Source organism: Capra hircus, chromosome 25 (genome assembly GCF_001704415.2).
Source record: "Capra hircus breed San Clemente chromosome 25, ASM170441v1, whole genome shotgun sequence".
NCBI classification, from domain to species: Eukaryota; Metazoa; Chordata; class Mammalia; order Artiodactyla; family Bovidae; genus Capra; species Capra hircus.
Window position 1 is genome coordinate 32,504,151 of NC_030832.1, and position 17,040 is coordinate 32,521,190.

The 17,040-nt window shown below is 44.3% G+C and overlaps 1 protein-coding gene across 4 annotated transcripts in view; it reads left to right on the forward strand.

Moving 5' to 3' along the window:
* LOC102190194 (general transcription factor II-I repeat domain-containing protein 2) overlaps positions 1,505-17,040 on the forward strand; it is a 48,470-nt gene continuing 32,934 nt past the window's right edge. For 3 of the 4 annotated variants that reach the window (XM_018040746.1, XM_018040747.1, XM_018040748.1), the window contains exon 1: positions 1,510-1,978. In XM_018040746.1, coding sequence (XP_017896235.1) covers positions 1,525-1,978 — 454 coding nt within the window. In that variant the 5' untranslated portion in view covers positions 1,510-1,524. Of the gene's footprint in view, positions 1,979-17,040 lie in introns of all 4 variants that reach the window. The other variant, XM_018040749.1, reaches the window with a different exon arrangement.

The following is a 17,040-nucleotide window of genomic DNA, read 5'->3' on the forward strand; positions in this document are numbered from 1 at the left end:
GATGGGACCAGATGCCATGAGCTTCGTTTTCTGAATGTTGAGCTTTAGGCCAACTTTTTCACTCTCCTCTTTTACTTTCATCAAGAGGCTTTTTAGTTCCTCTTCAATTTCTGCCATAAGGGTGGTGTCATCTGCATATCTGAGGTTATTGATATTTCTCCCGGCAATCTTGATTCCAGCTTGTGCTTCTTCCAGTCCAGCGTTTCTCATGATGTACTCTGCATAGAAGTTAAATAAGCAGGGTGACAATATACAGCCTTGACACACTCCTTTTCCTATTTGGAACCAGTCTGTTGTTCCATGTCCAGTTCTAACTGTTGCTTCCTGACCTGCATGTAGGTTTCTCAAGAGGCAGATCAGGTGGTCTGGTATTCCCATCTCTCTCAGAATTTTCCACAGTTTACTGTGATCGACACAGTCAAAGGCTTCGGCATAGTCAATAAAGCAGAAATAGATGTTTTTCTGGAACTGTCTTGCTTTTTCTATGATCCAGCGGATGTTGGCAATTTGATCTCTGGTTCCTCTGCCTTTTCTAAAACCAGCTTGAACATATGGAAGTTCACCGTTCACTATTTCAAATCCTGAAAGATGATGCTGTGAAAGTGCTGCACTCAATATGCCAGCAAATTTGGAAAACTCAGCAGTGGCCACAGGACTGGAAAAGGTCAGTTTTCATTCCAATCCTAAAGAAAGGCAATGCCAAAGAATGCTCAAACTACCGCACAATTGCACTCATCTCATGCTAGTAAAGTAATGCTCAATACCCTTGTTAGCCACTCACAAAAAAAAAAGTTCAGGGAATTTGGGACACTTGCCTTTCTGCAAAAGAAAATGTGTATTAGAACTCTAAGATAGTAAAGAAAAAGGAATGAGAACAGTGTCTTCAATTGTGTCTAAATAGTCCTTTAAAATAAGGCATGCTATGTAAATCTGAGCAATGGGTAAACGGTTTCTATTACCCTATTCTTTTGCAGTCTGTGGGGTCTTAAGAGTCGGACACGACTTAGCTACTGACAACAGCAGCAACTCTCCTTTTGGCATATTTAAAATAAAAATGTAACGGACTTTGATTAAACAACACTAAAGTAATACTTGACTCTGCTGGAGAACCAGCACCATCAGGAGGACACCAGCACCATCAGGAGGACAGCTCTCGACTCCTTAGTAATGTCACTGAGTGAGTGAGTGAGGTCGCTCAGTCGTGTCCGACTCTTTGCGACCCCGTGGACTGTAGCCCACCAGGCTCCTCCGTCCATGAGTTTCTCTAGGCAAGAATACTGGAGTAGGTTGCCATTTCCTTCTCCAGGGGATCTTTCCAACCCAGGGATCGAACCCATGTCTCCTGAATTGCAGGCAGACGCTTTAACCTCTGAGCCACCAGGGAAGCCCAGTAAGGTCACTGAGTCCCATCAAAAGGTCAGGACACAACTGTTAACAGTATTACAATGTAACTCAATGGCTTTAAGGCAGATTCACAGGTCACTGGAGCTATGACCTCACCGCTTAAAGCTACAAACTGCAATCATGCGAAAAAGTGTAAAATTAAATAAGAGCAAGAAAGGACATCCACGTTTGGAGGCGGTGTCGGGGGCGGCGGGCGACACGTGCAGACACGCATCAAAGGCTGGAGATGGACAAGCACTTCTGGCCCTGAACAGCGCGGGACTAAGCGACTTCCAACAAACTCAATGTGCAGCTGAAGTGGATTCCACGGCACCGGAAACGGCAACTCCCACTTGGGGCGCTGCGGACACACGAGTCCAGGCTGCCTTCCAGGAAGCCAAAAAAAAAAAAAAAAGGAAAAGAAAGAAAGAAAAAGGAGGGATAGTGGAGAGCAGGGCTCCGGCCGCCGCCCACAACGCCGAGCCCTCGCCTCCAGACGGTCGCGGCAGGCCGCACTCGGCGCCAGGCACTCCCAGGTGGCCCAGACCTCAGACCCCGCGGCCGGCCGGGCGCTGCCCGCCGGCGGGGACCTCAGGTGCGTATCCCGCCCCCGCCGCAGCCGCCATTAAGAGCGGGTGCTTTGCTTGGAACTTTCTCGTCCCGCAGACCTGGCGGAGGGGAAGCCTGGGGAGGCTACCCACCCAGGCGTGCGCTGCAAGCCCCCCCTCCTCCGGCGGCCCGACGGGCCCCCCGAACCAGTTCCCGGCGGGAAGGGCCCAAGCAGTGGGGGTGGGGCGAGGAAGCCCAGGCGCGGGGGCAACGGTCGCACGCACGGAACGCGCATCCCTTTCCCTCCTGATTGGCTGAGCGGTGGCAGTGGGGGCGGGTGCTTGCCGGCTCTGGACTCTAGGGCCCGCTGTGCCGGAGGTCACGCTCCGGCGGTCGTACGCGGGGATACTGCGCTGCGTGCGGAAGTGCGTGATTGGTTAGGTGGTGGGGGCGGGTTAGCCGCTGTTGCCTGGTAACTGCGTCCAGCTCCCCGGCGGAGGCGTTCCGATCCCTTGCCTCCTGTCGCGCTCGTTGCCGAGTTCCGCGCGACCTGGGTTTTGTCGTGGGTGTGTCCAGTTGGGCGGCCACCCGCGGCCGGCTTGTGAGCAGAAAACCAGTCCAGAGGCCGGAAGAAGAATCTCTGGTCCTGAACTACACTCCGTCACGGTTATGATTTAGATGTAAAGGAGAAAAAAGGCTTGGAGGGCTGTTAACCCCGTCCTTGCTGTTTAATGGCAGCTTTATTGACACTCCATGAAATTCACCTTTATAAAAGTGTGTAGTTTAGTGTGTCTGAGGTGCTAAATCGCTTCAGTCGTGTCGACTCAACGACCCAATGGAGCCCCCCAGGCTTCGCTGTCCGTGGGATTTCCCAGGCAAGAATACTGGAGTGGGTTGCCATCTCCAGGAGATCTGCCCAACCCAGGGATCGAACCCATGGCTCTTGGCCTCCTAGGCGGGTTCTTGACCACTAGCACCACCTGGAAAGCCCCGTATAGTTCAGTGATTATTGTTTATTCACAGTTATGCAGCCATCACCACTAATTACAGAACATTTCAGTTCAGTTCAGTCGCTCAGCCGTATCCGACTCTTTGCGACCCCATGAATCACAGCACGCCAGGCCTCCCTGTCCATCACCAACTCCCAGAGTTTACCCAAACTCATGTCCATCGAGTCGGTGATGCCATCCAGCCATCTCATCCTCGGTCGTCCCCTTCTTCTCCTGCCCCCAATCCCTCCCAGCATCAGGGTCTGTTCCAATGAGTCAGCTCTTCGCATGAGGTGGCCAAAGTATTGGAGTTACAGCTTCAACATCAGTCCTTCCAATGAACACCCAGGATTGATCTCCCTTAGAAGAACTGGTTGGATCTCCTTGCAGTCCAAGAGACTCTCAAGAGTCTTCTCCAACACCACAGTTCAAACGCATCAATTCTTCAGCACTCAGCTTTCTTCGCAATCCAACTCACATCCATACATGACTACTAGAAAAACCATAGCCTGGATTAGACAGACCTTACATTTTCATCACCCCCAAAGAAATGCTGAATCCATTAAGACAGTCGTTCCCCTTTCCCACCCCAGCCGTGGACACTGCCAATATTCATTCTGTCCCTATGTCTCTGACATTCCAAATAGTTCTTGTTCCACATCGTTCCTAAGCACAGGATCATCAAAGGATCTTTGGGATCTGGCTTCATTCATTCATTCCTTCTTATGGCTGACTAATAATCCATTGTATGGGGGGTATACCACATTTTCATTTTCTGTCAAATGATGAATTTTAAAAAATTTTTTCCACTGTTTGGCTATTATGAATATTGCGGTGAACAGCCATGTTCACGTTTGTGTGTGTGTGTGCATTTGTTTTCAACTCTTGAGTACCTGCCAAGGAGTGGAATTGCTGGGCTGAAAATGTCACTGTTTCATTTCCTGCTGGTAATTTGAAGTAAGCCGATATGAAGATACAAGATTGGGAATTGGGAAACTGGGTATTGCTCACAGCTGCATGTGAAGAACTGAGCAGGCTCTTCTCCTTTCTTACATTTGGAGAGGAAGGTTTGGTCTGCGTGACCAGCCACCTTGCCTTCAGAGGACACACGGCTTGGCACCAGGCAGCTGCAGGCGTCAGTCCATTTGGAGTGGGTCCCTGTTCTTCCTGCCTTCCTGTTATTTAGCCCCAGTGTTTGCTGCCCAGCGCTCTGGGTCTTTGCCCACACCTGCAGCCTGGATGGTCTCTTCACTTTTTCTCAGGTTTTAGAACTTGCTCACATGCCTTCGTTCTCATCCCGGACGTTCTTGACTCAGCAGCTTAGACCATTTCAGGGCCATCTGGCTCCCATTTTGTCTTCATCACCTGCCATTCTGCTGTGTCTTTGCTGCTGTGTCTCACTCCAGAGCACAGGGTGTGGATTTTATTCACTTTTGTTTCTCCCTTGTCCTTCCTGTCAGCAGTATATGTTTTCATACAGCTGGTGCGCATTACATTTTTAAAAGTTTTAAGCATTCGTTCAGCTAAACTGAAGTACTTGACTATTTGTTAAGCATTTAATTTTAACTAGGTTTTTTTTTTTCATTTTTTGTCATTGAAAATACGTAATATTTCTAGTTCTTTTCCATACTCCTCGATCCTTCCAGAAGAGTCCTTGTTGTCTTGAAATTTGTTATTATTCTTTTTTTTAGAATATTTTTTCTCAGATTGAGATATAATTGACATATAACGTTCTGTTAGTTTTAGGAGTACAACATAGTGATTTGACATATGTATGTATTGTGAAATGACTGGTGAACATCCGTCACATCACAGTTGCAATTGTTTTTTCTCGTGGTAAGATCAGTTCTCTCAGCACCTTTCAAATATACAGTACAGTATTATTAGCTATGGGCTTCCCAGGTGGCTCAGTGGTAAAGAATTCACCTGCTGATGCCGGAGATGCAGGAGATATGAGTTGGATGCTTGGGTCAAGCAGATCCCCTGTGGAAGGAAATGGCAACCCACTCCTGTATTCCTGCCTGGGAGAGCGCAAGGACAGAGGAACTTGGCGGGCTACAGTCCACGGGGTCTCAAAGAGTCAGACACGACTGGGCACACATGCCCGCATTATTAACTGTTGTCACCAAGCTGTCTGTGACATCCTCAGAACGTACTGATTTTATAACTGGGAGTTTGGACCGCTTGACCACTTCAGTATGTTTCTGTTGAATGATGAATAGGTCCGCTTACGTTTGCAGTTTCCATTTACTGTAGACCTGGGAGAAGGTGGCACTTTAGGAACTTGCTAAATACAATCAAGGCCTCAGGGACCTGAAAAAAATTAACCTTTGAAAAGAAAAATCTGGAAACAGCTTAAAAAGCAAAGCAGACGTCTGTCTCAGTATTTCAGAGTTTTGATACATGGAGTGGATGCTGTTCCAAATGCTGAAAATTATAAGTGGTGGAAATGAAATCTAGAAGAGGGATGGGCAAACTTTTTTTTGTAAGGGGTCAGATAATAAATATTTCCAGCTCTGAGGGCATGCGGTCTCTGTCACCTGCAACCCTGCCTTTGCGGAAAAACAGCCAACGGACAAGACGTAAACCAATGAGTGTGGCTGTGTTCCAGTAAAACTTTATTTACCAAAATAGGAGGCAGTCTGGTTTTGATGTTTGCTTTTCATTGGTAAAATATAACATTGAAAAGGAAAGGCCTCAAAGATTTCTGGGAGAGCTAAGAGATTTGAGAGTTGTTTCAGTTTACATCTCCAGTTTTAAAAAAGCAAAAAGTTAAGCACAGTGTAAAATCTGTGATCTAAATGAACATACCCAGGGCTTTGAATTTCAATCACTATATTGGCTTTGGGAGTTTGAACTCTGTGGTACTAGCTCTCATTGTCTAGGACTTTTAGCTTTATTAGAATGCAGTGATTTCTTTTTTTTCCTCAGTGTTCTCAAGGTGAGAAACCACCAAATTAGCTTATAATCATGGTTCGTTAGTTTTGATGTGCTATTAACGCATGATGTGTTCTAAAGTGTAAAGTATAAAAGACAAAGTTCCTGCCTCCATTTGTTGTTAAGTAAAGGGTGCAAGTAGGTGATAATTATAAAACATTCACTTTTAGAATTAAATTATAAAACATTCATTTTTTAAAATTACTACCATTGATGCCCACTGATAAAATCTTTTTTGAGTTCCAACTAGTTTCATTCTGCCTATTATTTTATTCTCTGTTAAAGTTTTGGCATCACAGTCCTCTCAGAGACTATTGTGGTATAATTACAGATTGGATGGGAGCATAAAATAAGAGGCTGGAATATGCCAGTCCTTTAAGTGGGCTCATCTCTGGTAGCTGTCAGTGTGAGCATCTCACAACATCAAGTCTGATTATATTATTTTAAAATGTGTAGTTTTCATACATTATGGCCCCTCACTACATCATTGGATAATTAATGGTGGAAACAATGACCCAGGTCAACGCTGCAGGAAAAACTGGCTCTGAGGGACTTAGCAAGAGATCACAGCAAGGTCACGATGAATCCAGAATTCATGCCGTGGACAGGAGAGTTAGCAAACTGTGGCCTTGAGGGCTCCAGAGGTTGCTAAGTGACCAGCCAGGAGAAGGCTTGAGAGAGGCTGAAAAGTATTAAAGTTGTGGCTGGAAGACATGAACTCTAAGGACATATCTGTCAATGGCAAAATTCTAAGCCAAAAGGGAAACCACCCCCAAAGAGGGGGTGGACGGGTGATAGGCAGCGCAGAGCCTGCCAAGGGTGGCTGACATATTTCAGAACCACTTACCCGAAAAAGTGCGCAGTGTCGGCAAAGTTGCTTGGGCAGATTAAGAGTCAGAAAAGCCTCTCTCCTAAACAATTAAAGAAATCGTAGAAGAAAAGTGTTCCCCCTGGGAAAGGTGTTCACTGCTTCCTCCCACAGTGTTGACCGTACTTGAATTTACCTTTTGGTGTCCCTACTTCCGTTGTAAGACACAACTCTGCCAAATGAGACATAGTCTTATTTTTAAGCAGTATTTGAATTAATTGACTCAGAAAGGTGATGGTCAAGAATATCAGTTTCTTTGGACTTCCCTGGCAGTCTAATGGTTGACACTTCAACTTCCAATGTAGGAGGTCCGGGTTTGATCCCTGGTCGGGGAGGGCAGCCAAAAAACTGAACCATAAAACAGTATTGTAACAAATTCAGTAAAAACTTTCAAAGTGATCCACATAAGAAAATAATATTAATAATAAAAAGACTATCAGCTTCTTCATCACAGTTTTAAATAATGGCTCAGATGGTAAAGAATCTGCCTGCAATGGAGGAGACACAGGTTCAGTCCCTGAGTCAGGAAGATCTACTGGAGAAAGGAATGGCTATCCACTCCAGTATTCTTGCCTGGAGAATTCCATAGACAGAGAGAGGAGCCTGGTGGGCTGCAGTCCAGGGGGTTGCAAAGAGTCAGACAAGACTTAGTGACTAAACATCAACAGCAAGATAAAAGTTGACCAATGTTTGCTATATTTAAAAGGTGATTTAAAAATCCTTGTGAGATTTCTATAACTTACGATAGGAAAGAGATTTTAATATTTCAACAAAGTAATGCAGGTGATGTGTAAAAATATAGACAAGAAATAGAAGTGAAATTCTGTCTTTGCCAATAGATAGATTTTGCACAAATAAAAATTACTTCAAGTTGGGACTTTCACATGAAGTAGTTTAATCTGAATTCTTGATGATACAGTTTAAATACTTGTTAAAGGAATTATAAAACCCATTGACTGTACTATTTTAAGAGACAGAAATGTGTGTATATTTGATGTAAGCTTAAAAAATAATTTTTAGAAATTTGAAACAGTATCAAACTTACAGAAAAATTACAAGTGTAGTACGAAGTTTTATTTTTTCTGAACCATTTGAGATAAAGTATCTGTGGCCACATCATCCTTAGATTACTGATAAACATCATAAAGTTTTATCAGTTATCTCTGTATACTGTTCCCTATAGCAAAACATTGGGTTGCTACATTTCCCAATATAGAAAATATTGGGTTGGCCAAAAAAAGTTCATTTAGATTTTTCCATACCATCTTAGAGAAAAACCTGAATGAACTTTCTGGCCAGCCCAATATTTTGCCCATCACACGTAGAAGATTTGTATCCAGAAAATATAAAGAATGTATAAACTCAATAATAAAAATAAGCAGACAATCTAGTTTGAAAATGGACAAAAAATCTGAACAGGACATTTCACTGAATACGCTATATGGATGGCAGAAGAGCACATGAAAGATGCCTAGCACTTTTAGTCATTGGGAAATTGTCAACAAAACTGCGAAGTGATATCACTACCCACCTATTAAAGTTGCTAAAAAGAATTTTTTAAAGCTGACAATACTGCATGTTGACAAGGATGCAGAGCAGCTGGAATTCTCACATATTAGTGGTAGGGATATATTCTCATAGGGCTTCCCTGGCAGCCCAGTTGGTAAAGAATCCGCCTGCAATGCAGGAGACCCTGGTTCAATTCCTGGGTCAGGAAGATCTCCTGGAGAAGGGAAGGGCTACCTCCTCCAGGATTCTTGGGCTTCCCTTATGACTCAGCTGGTAAAGAATCCGCCTGCAATGTGGGAGACCTGGGGTCGATCCCTGGGTTGGGAAGATCCCATGGAGAAGGGAAAGGCTACCCACTCCTATCTTCTGGCCTAGAGAATTCCATGGACTGTATAGGCCGTGGGGTCACAAAGAGTCAGTCACAACTGATCGACTTTCCTTTCACTATATTCTCATATATTAGTGGTAGGAATTGGAAAAGATCCTGATGCTGGGAAAGATTAAAGGCAAAAGAAGAAGAGGGTGGCAGAGGATGAGATGGTGAGGTAGCATTACTGACTCAATGGTCATGAATTTGAGCAAGCTCCAGGAGATAATGCAGGACAGGGGAGCCTGGCCTGCTGCAGTCCATGGGGTCAAGAAGAGTCAGACATGACTTAGCAACTGAACAACAACAAAAGTGGTAGGAATACAAAATGGTACAACCACTTTGGAAAACAGTTTCACTTCTTTTGAAGCTAAAAAAACAAACCAAAAAAACCTCAAGATATATGACCCAGCAATCCCACTCTTAGGTGTTTACGCAACAGAAATGAGACCTTAGGTTGACACAATAGTGGTTTTATTCATCAGTTCAGTTGCTCAGTCATGTCCAACTCTTTATGACCCCATGAACTGCAGCACGCCAGGCCTCCCTGACCATCGCCAACTCCCAGAGTTTACTCAAACTCATGTCCGTTGAGCCAGTGATTCCATTCAACCATCTCATCCTCTGTCATCCCCTTCTCCTCCCACCTTCAATCAGCATCAGGCTCTTTTCAAATGAGTCAGTTCTTTGCCTCAGGTGGCCAAAATATTGGAGTTTCAGCTTCAGCATCAGTCCTTCCAATGAATATTCAGGACTGGTTTCCTTTAGGATGGACTGGTTGGATCTCCTTGCTGTCTCAAGGGACTCTCCAACACCACAGTTCAAAAGCATCAATTCTTCGGTGCTCAGCTTTCTTTATAGTCCAACTCTCACAGCCATACATGACTACTGGAAAAACCATAGGTTTGACTAGATGGACCTTTGTTGGCAAAGTAATGTCTCTGCTTTTTAATATGCTCTCTAGGTTGGTCATCACTTTGCTTCCAAGGAGCAAGCATCTTTTAATTTATGGTTTATTCATAGTCATCAAAAAACTTCAGACAGCCCAAAAGTTCTGTAAATAGCGAAAAGGTTAATTTAACTGTATTTCATCTCTACAGTGGAATATTCAGTAACACAAACAACAAATTACTGATACAGCCTCAGCACAGGGTAGGATTCCATTTATGTGATATTTAGGAATAAGCAAGACTACGGGACAGAAGACAGATCAGTTCTGGCCAGAAGTTGGGGTGGGGGTGTTGACAAAGAGGCATGGAGGAATCTGGGGTGTGATGGAGCAGTTCATACCATGATTTCAGTTGGTGGCTACATAACTTTATGTTTGCTAAAAATGTACAGAACCATACCTTAGACAAGGTTGAACTTTTTGCAAAGTGTACTTTAATTTTTAAAAATATTTTTAAGGGGAATTCCCTGGCTGTCCAGTGGTTAGGACTTGGCACTTTTACTGTGGAGGACCCGGGTTCGATCCCTGGGTCGGGAAGATCCCCTGGAGGAGGGCATGGCAACCCACTCCAGTATTATTGCCTGGAGAATTCCATGGACAGAGGAGCCTGGCGGGCTACAGTCCATGGGGACAAAAGGAGTCAGATACAACTGAGCGACAGGGCACACAGACACACACTCAGTGAACTAAGATCCTACAAGCCACGCCTTGGCCAAAACAACAACAACAGAAATGTTTTTTAAGGATACATGACTTCATGTTCAAGTGATTATTTTTTTTGGTTTCACAAACCACCCACATGTAAACATGTTACAATGCATCTTCCAGGGGCTTGAGAGAGAGAAGTGAGGTGAAGTGGCTCAGTCGTGTTCAACTCTTTGTGACCCCATGGACTGTAGCCAGCCAGGCTCCTCTGTCCGTGGAATTTTCCAGGCAAGAAGACTGGAGTGGGTTGCCATTTCCTGCTCCAGGGGATCTTCCCGAGCCAGGAATCAAACCTGGGTTTCCCCCACTGCAGGCAGACGGTTCACTGTCTGAGCCACCAGGGAAAGAAGGGAGGACTGTTAATAACTTACCTACAAGACAGGTGCAAGAGTTCTGTCCTAGCCCAGGACACACGGCCTCTCTAATCGTGGGGCTCCTGCCTTTGGAGATCCTTTATCTAAGCTCCCTGAGCTCCTTGGTTTGCCATCCACTCCTCCACTGCATTCCCAGCCCCTGTTGCTCCACGAATCATCCTGTGTGTTAGCATGGGACCTTAGACAGTGTGCGAGTAGCGAATCGGTTGATCAAAAAAGCACTGGCGTGTGGTGTACGTTTGATGAGTGTTAATTTCCTTTCTCGCCATCCAACTTCTCTTCGATTTCCTTGGATTTTCTTTCTAATTTTTAGTTTTTTGGCCACACTGCACAGTATATAGGACTTTATTTCCCCAAAAGGGATCCACCCGAGCCCCTTCCTTGAAGTGGAAGGGTGGAGTCTTAACCACTGGACCACCAGGAAAGTCCTGTCATTTGATTTCTTAATAGCTTTTTGTTGTTGTTGGGCCCACAGCTGAGCCTGTTGGGAGCTTAGTTTCTTGACCAGGGATTGAACCCCCTGACCTGGCAGTGAAAACGCCAAGTCGTAACCCCTGAAACCCCACCTTTCTTTTTTTGAAATAAAATTCACCCATTTAAAGTATACAATTCAGTGGCTTTTAATATATGCATATAGTTGAGCAATCGTAACCACAGACAATTTTAGAATAGTTTCATCACCCCTGAAAAGAAACCCTGTACCATTTATCTACCCACCTCCCAGCCTTAAGCAACCCGCAGTCTACTTCTGTCTCTGTAGATTTCCCTGTTCTGAACATTACATATGCATAGACTCCTATAAATGTGTGGTTCCCTTGATTTTAAGGCGAGGGAGCTCATAAAAGGTCAGCGGTGAAAAGACCCTTCCTGGAAGGTGATGGGGTGTCTCTGATCAGAGAGGAGGCGGCCCACCGGGGTCACGGAGCTGGTTGGTGGTCTGGGGCGCCCCCAGCCCGGCTTTCCTGCTCCTGGCTCTGGGAGGGCCCGCCCGTCAGGCCTCGTGCTCTGGAAGCTCATGTCACCACCCGGCCTGGTGTGTGGTCACCGCTAATGCGGCGGGGCGATGACAGTTTCTTCCTGGCAAAGGCCGGAGGAGCGGACGCAGTCACGGGGTAGGGGTGCAGGGAATGTCCCACGCGCTGTGTTGACTAAGGGCGCTCAGGGAAGTGATCCAGATGCAGCCACTTCTAGAGAGCAGAAAGCCCCAGACAGAATCGGCCTTCCCCACGGAGCCCAACTGGACTCCGCCGCCTCCAGGGCTCTTCCCATCAAAGAGTACTGAGATGGCCCCGGGAAGTTTTGAGAATGGAGCGGGAGCGCTCGCCTCCTGTGGCTTCCCACAGGCTGTTAGGATGGCGTCCCTCCCATTATGTTTTGTAAAATTTTTTAAATTGAAGGATAATTGCTTTACAGAGTGTTGGTTCCTGTTGTGCATGAATCAACCATGTGTAGACAGACATCCCCTCCCTCTTAAGTCTCCCTCCCACCCCTCTAGGGCTCCACAGAGCACCAGGCTGAGCTCCTGAGTTACACAGCAACTTCCTACTGGCTATCTATTTTACACATGATAATGTATATATCTCATTGCTACTCTCAATTCGTCCCACCCTGTCCTTCCCCATTCCTTAACACACACTGAATGTGATCGACATCGTAGCAATGCATACATGCGTGCCAACTCACTTCAGTTGTGTCCAACTCTTTGGGGCCCCATGGACTGTAGCCTGCCAGGCTCCTCTGTCCATGGGGATTCTCCAGGCAAGAATACTGGAGTGGGTTGCCATGCCCCTCTCCAGGGGATCTTCCCAACCCAGTAGTCAAACTCCTGTCTCTTACATCTCCGGCATTGGCAGGCAGGTTCTTACCACCAGCACCACCTAGGAAGCCCTGACATCTTAGCAGACCTAGGGCAATTGAAGGTGAGAGGTGGAAACAGCGGTAGGCAGAAAGTTGCCCTGGTTCTAGCTTTGCATGGACAAATCAACATGTTTCTGATCTGAGAATGCGTCTGCTCCTTTTTCTCTGTCTGGGATAGTAGGCAAAATAAGAATTTTGAATGAAAGTATTCTGAGCTCCCGAAGTAATAAGGATGGAGCATAATCTAAGTGAACATTCTGGTAAGTGGGAAACAACATGCCTTTGCGGTTTCATACTTTGTGATACGCATTTCCTTGGTCTCATGTGCTAAGTGATAATCATGGAATCTAGCCGCTAGAGGAAAGAGTTTCTAAGACTTAACATGAGTGCCTGCTGGGTGCTGCTTGCTGCTTTTTCTTTTTCAATTTTTTTTTAATTGAAGGATAATTGCTTTACAGAATTTTGTTGTTTTCTGTCAAACCTCAACATGAATCAGCCATAGGTATACATATATCCCCTCCCTTTTGAACCTCCCTCCCCATCCCACCCCTCTAGGTTGATACAGAGCCCCTGTTTGAGTTTCCTGAGCCATACAGCAAATTCCCATTGGCTGTCTATTTTACATATGATAATGTAAGTTTCCATGTTACTCTCTCCATCCATCTCACCCTCTCCTCCCCTCTCCCCAAGTCCGTAAGTCTATTCTCTATGTCTGTTTCTCCACTGCTGCCCTGTAAGTAAATTCTTTAGTACCATTTTTCTAGATTCCGTATATGTGCGTTAGAATATGGTATTTATCTTTCCCTTTCTGACTTACTTCACTCTGTATAATAGGTTCTAAGTTCATCCACCTCATTAGACCTGACTCAAAGGCGTTCCTTTTTATGCTGAGTAACATTCCATCGTGTATCTGTACCACAACTTCTTTATCCATTATCTGTTGCTGGACATCTAGGTTGCTTCCATGTTCTAGCTGTTGTAAATAGTGCTGCAATGAACAACGGGATACATGTGTCTTTTTCGATTTTGGTTTCCTCGGGGTATATGCCTGGCAGTGGGATTGCTGGGTCATATGGTGGTTTTATTCCTAGTTTCTCAAGGAATCTCCAAACTGTCTTGCATAGTGGCGGTATCAGTTTACATTCCCACCAACAGTGCAAGAGCGTTCCCTTTTCTCCACACCCTCTCCAGCATTTATTGTTTGTAGACTTTTTGATAGCACCCATCCTGACTGGTGTGAGGTGATATCTCATTGTAGTTTTGATTTGCATTTCTCTAATAATGAGCAATGTTGAGTATCTTTTCATGTGTCTGTTAGCCATCTGTATGTCTTTGGAGAAATGGCTGTTTAAGTCTTTTTCCCACTTTTTGACTGGATTGTTTGTTTTTCTGGTATTGAGTTGTATGAACTGCTTGTATATTTTGGAAATTAATTCTTTGTCAGTTGTTTCATTTGCTATTATTTTCTTCCATTTTGAGGATTGTCTTTTTACCTTGCTTATAGTTTCCTTTGCTGTTTAAACGTTTTTAAGTTTACTCAGGTCCCGCTTGTTTACTTGTGTTTTTATTTCTGTTACTCTAGGAGGTGGGTCATAGAGGATCTTGCTTTGACTTAGGTCATCGAGTGTTCTGCCTATGTTTCCCTCGAAGAGTTTAATGGTTTCTGGTCTTACATTTAGGTCTCTAATCCATGTTGAGTTTATCTTTGCGTATGGTGTTAGGAAGTGTTCTAATTTCATTCTTTTACATGTAGCTGTCCAGTTTTCCCAGCACCAGTTTATTGAAGAGGCTGTCTTTGCCCCATTGTATATTCTTGCCTCCTTTGTTGAAAATAAGGTACCCGTAGGTGCATGGGCTTATTTCTGGGCTTTCTATCCTGTTCCGTTGGTCTGTGTTTCTGTTTTTGTGCCAGTGCCATACTGTCTTGATGACTGTAGCTTTGTAGTATAATCTGAAGGCAGGAAGGTTGATTCCTCCAGCTCCATTCTTCTTTCTCAGGACTGCTTTGGCTGTTCGGGGTCTTTTGTATTTGCATTGGAATTGTGAAAGTTTTTGTTCTAGTTCTGTGGAAAATGTCATTGGTAATTTGATAGGGATCACATTGAATCTGTAGATTGTGCTCGGTAGTATAGTCATTTTCACAATGTTGATTCTTCCTACTCAGGAACATGGACTATCTCTCCATCTGTTTATGTCGTCTTTGATTTCTTTCATCAGTGTCTTATAATTTTCTGTGTACAGTTCTTTTGTCTCCTCAGGTGAGTTTACTCCTAGATATTTAATTCTTTTTGTTGCAATGGTGAATGGGGTTGATTCCTTAATTTCTCTTTCTGACTTTTCATTGTTAGTATATAGAAATGCAAGTGATTTTTGTATGTTGATTTCGTATGCTGCAACTTTGCTAAATTCAATGAATAGCTTTAGTAATTTTCTGGCTTTAGGGTCTTCTATGTACAGTATCATGTCATCCACAAGCAGTGAGAGTTTTACTTCTTTTCTGATCTGGATTCCTTTTATTTCTTTTTCTCCTTTGATTGCTGTAGCTTGGACTTCCAGAACTCTGTTGAATAATAGTGGTGAAAGTGAACACTCTCGTCCTGTTCCTGATCTTAGGGGGAATACTTCCAGTTTTTCACCATTGAGAATAATGTTTGCTGTAGGCTTATCATATATGGCCTTTACTATGTTGAGGTAGGTTCCTTCTATGCCCATTTTTTGAAGAGCTTTAATCATAAATGGGTGCTGATTTTTGTCAAAGGCTTTTTGTGCATCTATAGAGATATCATGTGGTTTTTATCTTTCAATTTGTTAACATGGTACATCACGTTGATTGATTTGCATATATTGAAGAATTCATGCATCCCTAGAATAAACCCAACTTGATCATGGTGTATGAGCTTTTTGATGTGTTGCTGAATTATATTTGCTCACATTTTGTTGAGGATTTTTGCATCTATGTTCATCAGTGATACTGGCCCGTAGTTTTCTCTTTTTGTGTTGTCTTTGTCTGGTTTTGGTATCAGGGTGATGGTGGCCTCGTAGAATGAGTTTGGAAGTGTTCCTTCCTCTGCAATTTTTTGAAAGAGTTTTTGAAGGACAGGCATTAGCTCTTCTCTAAATGTTTGATGGAATTCTCCTGTGAAGCCATCTGGTCCTGCACTGTTGTTTCTTGGGAGATTTTTGATCACAGCTGCAATCTCAGTGCTTGTAACTGGAGTTGTTCCTAATTTCTGTTTCTTCCTGGTTCAGTCTTGGAAGATTGAACTTTTCTAAGAATCCGTCCATCTCTTCCAGGTTATCCTGTTTTCTGCTTTTTACGACTCCAGCTCTGTTGCTGAAACAGAGGCCTTGTGATGACCAGCAATAGTCACCAACTTCTGTTTGTTCTCAAGTGGGGTGTAATAACAAGAAGAGAGTCAAAGGCTTGATTTTAAGATAATTGCTTCAAAGATTCAAATTGGGACTTCCCTGATGGTCCAGTAGTTAGGACTCCAAACTTCCACTGCAGAGAGCACAGGTTCCATCCCTAGTCAGGGAACTAAGATCTAAGATCCAGCATGCCTAAGTGGCATGCCTAGTACATAAATCAATTTTTAAATAAATAAAAGCTTCAAATTGAAGTGTATTTCCTCACCTGTTCATGCCCAGGTCATGCCTGTTAATTCATGTTCTTGGGCTTCTCAGGTAGCACTAGTGGTTAAAAACCAGCCTGCAAATGCAGGAGACGTAAGAGTTGTGGGTTCGATCCCTGGGTCAGGAAGATCCCCTGGAGGAGGGCACGGCAACCCACTCCAGTATTCTTGCCTGGAGAATTCCCATGGACCAAGGAGCCTGGCAGGCTGCTGTCCACAGCATCACAAAGAGTTGGACACAACTGAAGTGATTTAGCTCGCTTGCTCGGTATGATGTCACATTCTTATGGTCTATTTCATAATAGGCAGAGTTGTAAAAAAAAAAGAAAGAAACTTTAATTCTAACAATTTGCATCCTAAGGCTCTGTGTGTGCTAGTCTTTCTTTCTCAGGGAGGCTTTGACTTTAACATAAGAGATCCTCAAGGATCCTCCAGTGGCTTCAGAAAGTCTAGCTAGATGCGTAGTTACATTTTTAGAGTTCCTTTTCAGCATGGTTTATCCATCCAGATTGGCCAGGGTAAGCGATGGTCTAAAACACCACCAGATTTGGGTGCATTCAAGGAGCAAGGATTGATTCCTTGCTTGCCCTGGAGGTCTCTTGTGAGTTGGCCATGGGTTTGATCTGCGTTTTTCCCTGGAACCTGATCACATGGGACCTAACAGATCAAACTGCAAAGGAAGAGGGAGTATGGTGGAATCCCCAGCGTGGAAGTGATGTCACTTCCCTGACATCCTCGGCCAACACAGGGCATGTGGCCATACCCCTTCAAGTAGTCAAGAAATCAATTCAGGAAGAAACATTTGCAAATATTTCTGAATAGTCTTGTAGGACCACCATACTTCAGGCCCATGGATCTTTGGGCTTCCTCCCACATAGTTATGTTGATCTGTTTATCTTTTGCTTACAAGTATAATTAAGT